General features: G+C 40.5%; 1 protein-coding gene across 1 annotated transcript in view; it reads right to left on the minus strand.

Annotated features, from left to right (window-relative positions):
* The window catches only part of CFAP43 (cilia and flagella associated protein 43), a 101,093-nt gene that overhangs the window by 21,683 nt on the left and 65,635 nt on the right, over positions 1-13,775 (minus strand). The window contains exons 21-27 of the mRNA XM_032609327.1: positions 11,511-11,615; positions 8,851-8,967; positions 7,752-7,979; positions 5,958-6,164; positions 4,940-5,029; positions 4,563-4,643; positions 3,811-3,936 (exon numbers count right to left, since the gene is read on the minus strand). Coding sequence (XP_032465218.1) covers positions 3,811-3,936; positions 4,563-4,643; positions 4,940-5,029; positions 5,958-6,164; positions 7,752-7,979; positions 8,851-8,967; positions 11,511-11,615 — 954 coding nt within the window. The remainder of the gene's footprint in view (positions 1-3,810; positions 3,937-4,562; positions 4,644-4,939; positions 5,030-5,957; positions 6,165-7,751; positions 7,980-8,850; positions 8,968-11,510; positions 11,616-13,775) is intronic.

Raw genomic sequence — 13,775 nt, forward strand, 5'->3', positions numbered from 1 at the left:
AAAATCTTGTTTCTCATCAAACTTTTAGCATCCATTGATAATTCTCACCTGAATCAATTATTACTATGATGGTAGAATGTTGTTATTATTTTAAATTTATTTTAAAAGACCAAGTTTTCTCTATGCTGGTTTAATAAAGGAAGAGACTAACCCTGGGAAGATTATGGAGAGAGAAGTTTAGCAAAATGTATAGAAATATATGATACAAGGAGAAACACCACCTAAATTAGGCTAATTAAGCAATGAGGAAATATTAAAAATAAAACAAATACAGCTCTGGGCCAATTTGCTTATAATAATTTATGACACTATCTCAGGGGAATGGAAAAATCCTATGAATTGTGGCCTCCTAGTAGTTGTTTATCAAGTTCAGGTGTTTCTGGATAATGGAAGCATCATTATATGGCAAATGGCCAAAGACACAGCCTCCTGAGGCCAGATTGTCCAAGGGTCCCCTATGCACCCTTCTTTAAAACACTGAGCTTTCAGGCCTTTGAAGCTCTCTGGTCTGAAAGGAACTTTTTAGGATATCAAAATGGCCTTTTGCTAAAACTGTTCTTCAGATGCCCCACACTCTTCTCATTGCAGGCCCTTCTCCAGGCTTTTCCATCTGCCTGCCGTCCCTTCCTCACTCTTCAACCTGTTCATTCTTTCTCATTCTTCTAATGTGAGAACAGATGCCACTTTCTCAAGGAAGCCTTTCTTGGGTCCTGTCTTGGGCACTACCTTGGGTGTTAGCAGCAAAGGCTGGCACAGGATTCCAGTGCACATGCTTTTGACACCTATACGGGGGTGAGGGAAACGGGTAGGAAGGGGCAGGAGCTGAGCTATGATGTGCTCTCAGGTGGCCCAGCCCTGGCCTGATTCTCAGGGGTATAAGGGTAATAGAGAGGCTCTGCTGACCTGTCCCAATTTGAGCCGAGAGGGCTGGACTTTCATACCCCCATCTCATCAGTCAGTTGCTGGCCGTTCTGGGTGGGAGCAGTGGTATAACCTTGCTGTGTCTCTGGACAATAATGCCCCCTTGGTCAGCCAAGGACAAGACTCCAGTGGCCTTGGGTATAAGCCTTTAGCTGCAGCACTCACAGCAGCAAAGGGACGGGCAGGCCAGCCTGTAAAGGGGACCAGGTGAACACCCCGATCTAAGTCAGCGCCTCTGTGTCTACTGTTATAGAACTTGTCCTTCCTAATTTATCACACTGTAGTTAAATAATTATTTTGTGGATGTCCAGTTAATATATAACCCCCTTCACCACCAGATAGTGAACACTGAGGGTTGAGGGCTGTGTCTTTCTATTCACCACGTGTCCCTTGGATCTAACATGGTGCACATAGTGGGAACTCAAGGAGTATTTGTTAAAAACACAAGTCTTTCCCTCAAACATTCCTGGGGAAATCTAATTTTGTCTAAAAATGTCTGTATCAGATGCTGAGAAACGAGAAGCAGGGGAGGTGAGAGATGGGAGACCAAGTAGGAAGGATGAATATACAATGCAGAATCCATCACACCAAGATTTTCTCCCATTCCCGGGACTTCCCTCGTAGTCCAGTGATTAAGAATCCACCTTCCAGTGCGGGGGACACAGGTTCGATCCCTGGTCCAGGAATATCCCACATGCCATGGAGCAACTAAGCCCGGCCACCACAACTACTGAGCCCATGTGCACAACTACTAAGCCCATGCGCCACAACTACTGAGCCCGCATGCTGCAACTACTGAAGTTTATGCGCCTAGAGCCCGTGCTCCGCAACAAGAGAAGCCACCGCAGTGAGAAGCCCGTGTGCACCGCAACGAAGAGTAGCCCCCCCTTGCTGCAACTAGAGAAAGCCCATTCGGCGCACAGCAGTGAAGACCCAACGTAGCCAAAATATAAATTAAAAAAAAAATTTTTTACAAATGAGTAAAAAAATAATTCAGTGTCAGGGAAGTAGGCAGAGGTATAAAATGAGATAAGATTTGCATTAGTCAATGATTGTTGAAGCTGCATAAGGGCGTCATTATATATGTTTGACATTTTCCATAACACAAAAGTTTTTTTAAAAAAAAGATTCTTTTAAAAGAGGGGAAATAGAGACAGTGAACATCAGTTTTTCGAGGAGACATTGAGCAGTGGATTGAGAAGAAAGTGGAGTCAAGGGAGTGTTTGTTTTTTCTTTTCTTTTAACTTTTTATTTTGAAATAAATAACCCCAAAGTCACAAGAATAATAGAAAGAACTCCAGAATCCTGTTCAAGGGAGTCTTTTTTCCTTTTGTATAAGATGAGAGATGTATACAATGTGTAAGACTACAGCATGTGTCTATGGAAAAATCCAGTAGAGGGGGAAAACTGACGATGCAGGGAAAAGGGGCAAATTGCTGGAGTAACAGCACTGAACAGGTAAGATGGGATGGGACCTAGTGCACGAGTGGAAGACCAGGCTTGGGCAGTTGCAAGGCCATTTCACCCATAAGGAACAGAAAGGCAGGGAGGATCTCTGGATTCAATGCAGGTGGGTGGTAGATGTGGCGGGAGAGGAGTAAGGAAAATCTCTTTTAGTTGCTTCTCTTCTCCCAGTGAAGAAGAAAATAAGGTGAGAGTGAGTTGACGGTCAGGTGTTGGAGGTTTGAGGATAGGGGAGAACACATGAAGTGGCCCTCTAGGATCTCGCTAGGATCTTGTAGTCCACCCACCAGCAGAAGCTGCACCAGGTGGTTACCTGTTAGAAATGCAGAATCTCAGGGTTCTTCTATGTCCTCAGAATGATGGACTCTGAATTTGTATTTTAAAAAAGCTCCCCCAGGTGATGTGGATTAAGCTAGGGGGAAATTGAAAGCTAGGGGGAATAGCATTGTTGAGCAGCTTTAGGGACCCAATAAAGGTTAAAGTCATTAGACTGAAACCAGTCAGTATTTTTCCTTTACCCACTGCATGGTGCAGGTGCAGAGAAGGTTGAGTCCTGGCTTAATCAAGGCTGAGATTTTACCAGGTGAGCATGGCCAAGAGGCAGGGGGTGAAGGTGTAGGCAGCAGACTATTTTACAGTGCAAGACTGTGGAGTAAATGGCGCCACTTTAGGCGTCTATACTCTGTAACTTCTTGAAATCTTTACTGCATTCAAAACTACTCATTTTGGATAATACACAAAGACATTGTTAGAGGACTGCAGTGAATAAAAACAGGGACAAGTTAACAATACGTTCAAAGGAATTGTTCACCATAAAGCTGACAAACTGCTCTGCCTCAAATGATGGTATGATTTTACTTTCTTCACAGAAGAATAAATATCATTTACTTGGTTGTATACCATCACCTTTTACATCTCTATTATAACTGTAAGCACTTTTAATGTGGGAATGTTTCCTTGTGATGGAAGGATAAAAGTGGGAGACCTGCATTGCAAAAATCTCAAATTAGAACTTTATTGACTGTGTCATTTTTCTCTCTTTTCCTTGAAATTGAGAGCAAGTCAAGCAACAGTATACAACTCAAATTGACATAGACAATAGAGAGCAGTCCCTTGCAGTGCCTTGAACATACTACCATAGGTGTTCATTAGATATTTGAAGAATGAATGAAGGACCAAATGAACTGTAATGATGTGAAATTTGAAATCAATAAGAACTTTAAAAAATTGCTACATGTTCTTTTCGTTCTAAATTGTAGTAAGCCTTTAAATTTATCTCCACTCGCTTCTTCAAATTCTCTTGAGAATTTAAGCCCAAACACCATCTCTAGGCTACTAAAGACACTGAGAAAATAAAGAGCACTTCATTTGAAAAGATACTGAAACACCCTTGATAAGGTAGGTTATATTCTTTGCTCTTCTGACCTTTCTATACTTATCTCTTTCTTCATTTAATTCCTTGACTTTTTTCTCATACTCTTTGAATTGTTTCCTTTCCTTTTCAGACCACAAAGCATCAGGTTTTGACATGAAAGCAGGTTGAGGAATCACCTGAAGATATAAAGGAAAGCATATATTCTAGGTTAAACATAAATATAGCAATATAGTCAAATTCAGAGTTATTGTTACAGTTTTAAAAAAAGAGTCCTTTAAAAGGGTATAGTTCTTCACATTGGCAAGGCAATCACCTAACACTTTGACCAAAGGATATGAAAAAATGTTACAATGGTCTTTCTGTCACTTAAGCGAGGGTAAGCATTTTGGGATGTACCCTGACTCTTAAGTGACAAGTTCAGAAGTGTGAGTTGATATCTTCATAGCTAGAACTATGCCTGAGCTCCAGGGATACCTATGTCAGGTATCAAAGGGAATGTTTCTTGGTGTATCTGGAAAATTAGAGGTGCAGTATTATCCCTACTTTCTGTAGAGACCCAAACAACTGTGGTTGTTTTTTTGTTGTTGTTCATTTGTTTGCTTTTCATCAGATTGGAAGGCAAGCCTGGTGTTTCAAACTTCTTCTTCTTTGCCTGATGTGGTAAGTTTATAAGGTACTGGGGGGTGGTATATTTGTTGCTGTAGAATTTCTACAACTCAGGTTCACATGGGAAAAAATGGTCACATTTCAGTAGCTCTTTCCATCCCATTCCACCTTCCACAAGGATGACCAGGAATCTCACCATTCTCAAAATGTCTTCCTTCTTGACTTCCAGAACTCCTCCCATCATGTCCATGAGGGCTCGGCGTCTTGTGGTGGTGCCCTTCGGAAAAAGCCAAGGTCAGAGAGGGTCACTGAGACAGAGGTCTGACACTCCAGTGGCACTGGGGACAGCCCCCCTGTCCCCAATGTTAGAATGACTGCATTTAGGATTGGGGAGGGTGGGCAGTGGCATGCATGGAGGGGAGAAGAGGAGGCCACTGAGATTCCAGTGACCTCTGACCACAACAAATACCTTGATGTGTTTCTATGGTGGAGTACAAGACTATTCAACCAAATTAGGAACAAATATCCCTAAAAGGAAAAGGGTCTTAGGTACCATTTAAAAAAACCGTATACCTGTGACAGAAGCAATCGCTCCATTTCACGGGTCACAAGCAATTCTGTTTTGGCTTTTTGCTGTGGATTAATATGTCTCTGAGCTGTAATCTGAAAGAGAAAATGTGGTTTCCTGCTGTTATTCTTACAAAATTCAAGCCATACTTTCCTTCCACACACCGGGAGGAGGTTAGAAGGGATTAAGGAGATGGAGGGACTATCCAGATTTTGCAACCAATTTCCTGTCTTGGAATGAAGATGAGGTCCAAAATGAGAGAGTGAGAAAAATAGACAGTTACTGTTAACAGGGACTGTATGAGTGTTTGTTATTACTTCTAAGCAACACTATTATCTTTTGCCCCAAAGTAATCAAGATGGTTTCATGTGAGCAAGGGTGTTCTCTTTGAGTTACTTTTTATAAATGAAATATGATTATATTTGAATTGTCTTCTTTAAGCATTTATTTGTAACTGCATTTGTGCCAAACACCTTTTAAGAAGGCTGTCCAGTGAGCCCCTTTCTCTGGGACCCATACTACTCTAATGGCTAGATAATTACTGGAGCTCCATCAGCCTCATTCCCATTATGTGACCCAGCCTCCATGGGTACAGGTGCTGGACCCAAGTTGGACCAAGAAGCCCCTTCCCAGGCGAATCCAGAACTAGGGCTAAGAGATTATAGTTTGGACAAATTGCTCTCTTGAGCATAGGCGATATAACATAGAAACTGCTAGAGGCAGCTGAAATGCAGAGAGAAGTGAGTCAAGAGATGAAGAAAGAGCACTTCTGGACTCTCCACAAGGTTCCAGTGTGTGGTTCCTGCTTCTTTCTAGGCTTGGTGTCCAAATCTTCTCTGGACTCTACAGCATTCATAGAAGAAATCCCCATTATTGCTGGGGCTGTGTTAACTGTTTTTGTTACTCGTAACCAAGAATGCTACCTTATACGGTTGCTTCTGGTAGCAAAAACAAGAAGAATAAATAAGAGCCTGGAAGACGTTATGAGAAAGAAGGGAAGAGATGATGTACGGATAATCGTACCTCAGTACTTTCCACAATAAGGGTTCTCTCTGGCTTCTCACAGTCCTCAAATTCTGGTTGCCAGACTGTTTCTTCCAACTCCAGATCCAAAACGATTTCTTGAATTCTTACATTTTTTTCCTTCACACGTGCAATTTCAATCTCTTTTTGTTTATATGCCGCATCAAACTCATTATTGAAAGCAGTTTTTACCTTGTAAATAATATCCTAAAATATCAATATGTTATTATAAACACACCATGTATTATACCTTTCCTGGCAACATGGTCCCACAGCTTTACTTTCCCTCCAAAATCACTTTACAAATTATAAGCAAAGTAATCTTTCTAAAATACTGTTTATATTAAGTCACATCTTGGTTCAGTAATCTATAGTGGCATCCCACCATGGGTAAGGTTAAGCAACAGCATAACTGTTATACTACAACGTACTTCCAGAAACGCACGATGTAGCTCAGTGTGCAGGTATATTGATAAGTGGGTAATGGCTACTTGGAGGCTCTTTGGGCTATTCTCTCTACTTTTGTGTATGTTCTTAAAAAAATCCATCATAAAAATATTTAAAAAGAAATATTCAGTATTAAAGTTGGGAAATATCTTTTCTTTGGAACCAGGTTTGGGGAGAGGAGGTGAGGAAAAGATGGCCTCTAGAGGTCTGGAGAATCTTCCAGAGAAGCACAACTACACACAATATTCTTCCTCTGTATGGACAGGTCATTTTCAGGTAGAAAGGGAACCCAAGCTGCCCAGTTGGATCAGCCAGTTACTAAGGTGGATGTGGGTCCAGCTGGATTGCCCCTAGCTCTGCTGGTGAGTAGAATGATGGGTCAAACTAAAAGTAGACCTGACTTTACCATCAGACTTCAGTCTATATATCTATCCTACTGAAGATGAAACCATTAAAGCAGGGTAGAAAATGATCTTAACGGCTGGCACCAGAATTTCTCTCAGGCTGAAATTACTTTCGTGTAGGAAAACACCTTAATAAAGCAGCAGGAAGGTGAGACACTGAGGGCATAGGTCAGCAGAAGCTAAGCAACAAAAGGGATAACTCAACAGTTCTCAGTATAAATGCACAGGAATTTTAGGTATTGGAGGAGACAAAGAAGAGAAAAAGATAGGAAGGGAGAGCAGAGTAACACAGCAAGAGGCTAGAACTCAAATTGCAGACATGGCTGAAGGATCTTCAGGAATAGGAATGGCCAAACATTAAATTTCAAACCGTCTGCACTGGTGCAATCTCAGTTACTGAGTTTTCGAAAACCTTCAGTAGGCGTGGCATGTACAGGTGTGTTCTGAAACTGACTTGTTTGGTGGAAAGCAAGGAGTAGGAGCTTAGAGCCTGAAGGACACCATACCTTATCCCTGAGCCCCAGCACTTATAGAAATCTTAGAGAGGAAATTGTATTTTCCTAGATTAAGGAGATAGATAAGCATTCACATCTTGATCTTACAGGGAGGTCCTAATTGACATCTGGGTTACCTAGAAGGTGGCATTCAAGGATTTCTTTTATCTTTGAGTTTCCCAAAGATCTAAGTAGAAAAATGGTTTGCGGTGTTAGCCAGTGGAGGGTGCTCTTTAGAAAACCTGGTATCACAGAACCCACTCCAAATGGATGAAAACAACTCTTGTCCACGAGCTCTGTTTAAAGAACATGGATGCTAGCCATGTGGATATTTCTCTGTGTACTTTAAAGACATCATTTGATTGGCATTGGATTTCAATTTGAGCCTTTGCAAGACACCTCATGGAAAGTTTTAGAGATTTTCAAGGGTAAAGAAAAAATTCACCCACTTTCAGTAATATAATTTGGTTGATTTTCTCCTCTCTGGAATGAAGTTCCAGTTGGCTTGACAACAAAGAGGTAGGTACCCTAAAATCAGTACTCAGACTACCAAGCAGGTAATTGGGCAAGTTGGTATCTTTTGCTGTCCCATCTTCTTCCTCTTCTTCATCCTCCTCTTCATGATGCTTTTTAACCAATGTAATTGCAGACTGAACCTCTACCATTTCCTTCTGTAGCTAAATATAGAAAAAGATGAAATGAAAGTTATGCAATCAGAAGAATTCTCTAAAGGGCAATTTTGGGACAACTTAATTATTTCAACAATCATTTTAAGATGTTAATTGTCTTGCCAACAACTGAATTTAAAGTGATGTCCTGAACCTGCTGAAGAGAAAGCCTCAGAAATTGATAGACTGTAGATAAATCATAAGAGTAAAAATTCTTCTTGATAGTGTGTAATATTCATATTTTTCTGTCGGGATGACAGCTTCTCGTAAATATTTTGAGTCTTTCTTGGTACTTAAGCATTAAAAAATATACCTTCTCTTCACATTTTACAAAGGAACTTATTCACATAGGACTGGTATGAGTATGTAAAAAGAATTAAGCATGCCTTCATTTTAGTTTTAGAAAAAGAATGGATGCAAAGTTCTGGCCAAAATGAAACTACACCAATTGGGCAGTGTTTTTAAGTGGTTTGACAGAGATTTCTGGAAAAAAAAAAAGGTAGGATTGCTTTAGGAAAACCATAAATCCCACCAAAACAGATTCTACTTCATCCTTGGCCAACTATCTTAAAACACAATCCCCAGTGATAAGAGGTGGTAAAAAGAGTATGTGTGGATGAAGAACTTCTGACCAGGACAAGAACAAAATCCCAAATCTCAATTTTAAAAGTATATCACCATATTTGAGGGATAGCCAATGTTGTTTGGATATAGGCTCCTATATTCATTAGAATATATTCCTACACATAAAGGAATATAAATATAAACACAAACAATATCTAAACGTATTTTAAGTAGTATTCCAACTCAAATCTGTATGAAGGAAATCCTGAAAGAAAACACGTCACTTATATAAACACATATATGTTTAAAATTGTACTTTAAGACACTCTGCTTCCATCTCTTTTTGCTGCACGACTCTCTTCAATTCTTTCAGCTCCTCATCTGTGCGTTCTTTCATTGGGAAGTTCTCAACCACACGTGGGATGTGAAAGCACTTGGGAAAAAAAGAGCAAAATGAAATAAATCCATTTTTAGAACAATTGTGTGTATCTGGGGCAGAGTGGGGCATGTTTTCTCTCAACAAAATTAATCCATAGGTTATCATGCATGAGTGAAATGGCCCATGGAAGCTTTCTTTAAAATAAAATAATGTAGAGATTATCACACTAAGTGAAGTAAGTCAGAAGGAGAAAGACAAATACCATATGATACCCCTTATATGTGGAATCTAAAATATGGCACAAATGAACTTATCTATTTTGTAGACATAGAGAACAGACTTGTGGTTGCCAAGAGGAAGGAGGGAGGGAAAGGGATGGACTGGGAGTTTGGGGTTGGTAGATGCAAACTATTACATTTAGAATAAATGTAGATAAACAACAAGGTCCTAATGTATAGCACAGGGAACATTACTCAATATCCTGTGATAAACCATGATGGAAAAGAATATAAAAAAAGAATGTCTATATGTGTATAACTGAGTCACCTTGCTGTACAGCAGAGATTGTCACAACATTGTAAATCAACTCTACTTCGATTTAAAAAAAAGAAATAAAATAAAACAATGTATGCCTTCAGTATTGGTGTAAACTTTGTATAAAAAATACTGTCTCTCCTCGTCTGCGTCTGGGGAGGAGAGGACAGGAAGTCAGGAAGGCCAGGTCAGGACCTGGGGACCTGGAGGATGGAGAGAGAAACACAGACATACATGTGTGCATGCACACGAACAGCCGGAAGAAGAGCGAGGCACGCAGAGGAGGACGGATGTTGGCCCAGCGTGAGCGATGGGAGGAGAGCGTTCACACCCGCCTTGAGATGTATTGCTGGTAACGGGTCCAGTGGACACCTGAACGGGCTCATGGGCTCTCCACAACGGCATCTGAACCTCAGCCAAAAGACGGGGGTGGGAGGGATTGCTTCTTTGGATTACAGTGAGGATTAAATAAAATTGTAAGTGCAGAAACTTCAAAAAAAAAAAAAAATACTGTGCTTTTGTGAAAGATTTATTTCTAGAGCAGTGCTTCTCAACCAGAAGTGATTTTGCTGGCCACTGTCTCCATCCTCTCCAGCCCCTCAGGGACATTTGGCAATGTCTGGAGACATTTTTGATTGTCAATGATTGGGGTGGCGGAGTCTGCTGGGGCCTGGTAGATAGAGGGCAGGGATGTTGCAAAATCCTCCAATCCTTAGGTCAGCCCCTACAACAAAGAATTATCCAGCCCCAAGTGTGCCGTTCTCGAGAAACCCTGTTTTAGAGCAATACTCAATCACATAAATGGAGGGTGATCAATACTTCATTATCTAAACAGGGGGCATATTTGAAAGTGAAAAAGGTGCTGTTAATAGTTACTCTAGGACCACAGGCATAAACTGGGACTCTTGGTCACCCTACACAAAGAGGGAAACTGTGTTGGGAGGAATCTCAATAAAAAGGCACAAAAAACTGTCCTTTAGAAAATGTGAAGGCAGGGGCGTCCCTGGTGGCGCAGTGGTTAAGAACGCACTTGCCAATGTAGGGGACATGGGTTTGAGCCCTGGTCCAGGAAGATCCCACATGCTGTGCAGCAACTAAGCCCACGTGCCACAACTACTAAGCCTGCGCTCTAGAGCCTGTGAGCCACAACTACTGAGCCCTCGTGCCACAACTACTGAAGCCCGTGTGCCTAGAGCCCGTGCTCCGCAACAAGAGAAGCCACCACAATGAGAAGCCCACACACCGCAACAAAGAGTAGACCCCACTCACCACAACTAGAGAAAGCCCACGCACAGGAGCGAAGACCTAACACAGCCAAAAAAAAAAAAAAAATTAAAAAAAAAGATCATAAAAATCTCACTGTGAATATTTAAAGAAGGAAAAGAAAATGTGAAGGCAGGTACAGGTAGAAATGTGAATAGTACACAGAGCAACTTAGCCCATGCGCCACAACTACCAAGCCTGTGCTCTAGAGCCGGTGAGCCACACTACTGAGCCCACGTGCCACAACTACTGAAGCCCGTGCGCCTAGAGCCCATGCTCCACAACAAGAGAAGCCACTGCAATGAGAAGCCATGCACCACAACGAAGAGTATCCCCCACTTACCGCAACTAAAGAAAGCCCGTGCACAGCAATGAAGACCCAACGCAGCCAAAAATAAATAAATAAAATAAATAAATGTATCTAAAAAAAAGAAATGTGAATAATATTCTGTCTAGTTTTCAATCTGTGTGGAATGTGAGTGAAGTGGCTTTTTGGAATAGACAGATATTGAGACCCGGATGCAGGTGGTGTCGTAGAGGAAAGAGGGAAAGAGGTGCTGAAACAAAGCTTAAGAGATGCTGGCTTAGAAGCACATGGGGACTGAGCGGAGAGGAAAGAACGAGACAAGGTAAAATGACACATCGAGGTGGAGTCAGTACAAGAAGGAGCAAGGTGTGCTTCGAATGCTTTCCTATATATGGATTTTCTTAAACTTTTTCTTTTTAAAATTTTCTGCCATGAGACTTTCCATGAAAATTTTCATTGGCAAAGGTGTTGTACCTGAAGTTCTATCTGTTACCTTAAGAGCTCGGCCTTTCACAGCCATCGAATTCCAGCATTCTCCTTTGATAAGTTCAGCCAAATATCTCTTGGCTAGGTTTTGCATCTCAGCATCCTTTCTTATCTTAAGGAACACAAATGAAGGGAAAAGTAAGAATGAAAATGTGGCCTCAAAAACAATCTCAATTGTAAAAACCAGATGCACTTGGAGGGGGATACTTCCCCGTCTTTGGTTTAGTCTGGAGGCTTAGGATTCCATTCCTTGAGGACTAGGGTGTCAACACAAACACCACTAAGGCAGGCAGGTCCTACACAGGAGCCAAGGCAGGTGTGTGGGCAGTTGCACAGCCATGGTAGCTGGATAGCTAACACACATACCATCACAGATCTGCCTGGTTGGCGCAAGGTGGTGAAGCAAACCCACTGTGCCAAGTCTTCCTGTTTTATTAGAAAAGTTTGAAATACGTAAATGTTGGCTTAATCCTTGTCAATGCATATTTGAAGTGGCATTTTGTGACCTCTGTCTTGGGGTTTTATTGCACTATATTCTTCTATTGTTTATGTCCACTGTGAAATGAATGTTCCACTATTCTTGGGGATCGTATGATGTACCTTTTGCCATTTAGAAACATATGTTACCTCAATTAGTTTTACCTCCTTAAGTGATTAAGTATTCTTATTTTAATAAAGTTTGCCAAAAGAGCTGGCATGAAAGTGACACCCAACAATCCTTAGTCCTTAGGGTCCTCTTCAGAAACTTTTTTTTAAAATTTTTTTACTGAAGTATAGTTGATTTACAATGTTGTACAGAACCTCTTTTTTTGGCATTTTACTTTGTTGGCAGATCATTAGCAAACTAGCTGAAAATAATATCTCCCAGATTAGAAAATGTCTTATTTATTTATTCATTCATTTACTCATTTATTCATGTTTATTTTATTCATTGTCTGAACAAATACCTTGTGTAATTTGCATTTTATTTAGTTTTGATTTTACCCATTGAGTTAATGGCTAATACAGTTTTCAATTATTTTTTCTTTTTTTTTCAGAGATCAAAAATGTTCTTTATTTAGAAATAAAGAAGGCATCTGATGGGCTCTGGACATGATGGTAGACTGGACATGGCTGAGGAAAGAATCTCTGAGCTAGAGAATGTAACAACAGAATCTTCAAAAACATATAATTCCTTTATTCCTTTTTAATTTCCATGGAATCTGTAGTGATGTCCCTCTTTTCTTCCTAACATTAGTAATTGTATCTGTCTCTTTTTTCTTAGCTTAGCTATAGGCTTATTCATTTTATCAATCTTTTCAAAGAATCAGCTTTTGATTTCATTGATTTTTTAAATTTAATTTTATTTACTTTTTTATGCAGCAGGTTCTCATTAGCTATCCATTTTATACATATTAGTGTATACATGTCAATCCCAATCTCCCAATTCATCACACCACCACCACCACCACCCCGCCTCTTTCCCCCCTCGGTGTCCATACATTTGTTCTCTACATCTGTGCCTCTATTTCTGCCCTGCAAACTGGTTCATCTGTACCATTTTTCTAGGTTCCACATATATGCATTAATATACAATATTTTTTTTTCTCTTTCTGACTTACTTCACTCTGTATGACAGTCTCTAGATCCATTCCAATTTCGTTCCTTTTTATGGCTGAGTAATATTCCATTGTATATATGTACCAATCTTCTTTATCCATTTGTCTGTCAGTGGGCATTTAGGTTGCTTCCATGACCTGGCTATTGTAAATAGTGCTGCAGTGAACATTAGGGTGCATGTGTCTTTTTGAATTATGGTTTTCTCTGGGTATATACCCAGTAGTGGGATTGCTGGGTCATATGGTAATGCTATTCTTAGTTTTTTAAGGAACCTCCATACTGTTCTCCATAGTGGCTGTATCAATTTACATTCCCACCAACAGTGCACGAGGGTTCCCTTTCCCCCACACCCTCTCCAGCACTTGCTGTTTGTAGATTTTCTGATGATGCCCATTCTAACAGGTGTGAGGTGATACCTCACTGTAGTTTTGATTTGCATTTCTCTAATAATTACTGATGTTGAGCAGCTTTTCATGTGCTTCCTGGCCATCTGTATGTCTTCTTTGGAGAAGTGTCTATTTAGGTCTTCTGCCCATTTTTGCTTTGGGTTGTTTGTTTTTTCAATATTGAGCTGCATGAGCTGTTTACATATTTTGGAGATTAGTCCTCTGTCTGTTGAGTCGTTGGCAAATATTTTCTCCCGTTCTGAGGGTTGTCTTTTCATCTTCTTTGT

The sequence above is a fragment of the Phocoena sinus genome, chromosome 16 (assembly GCF_008692025.1).
Source record: "Phocoena sinus isolate mPhoSin1 chromosome 16, mPhoSin1.pri, whole genome shotgun sequence".
NCBI classification, from domain to species: Eukaryota; Metazoa; Chordata; class Mammalia; order Artiodactyla; family Phocoenidae; genus Phocoena; species Phocoena sinus.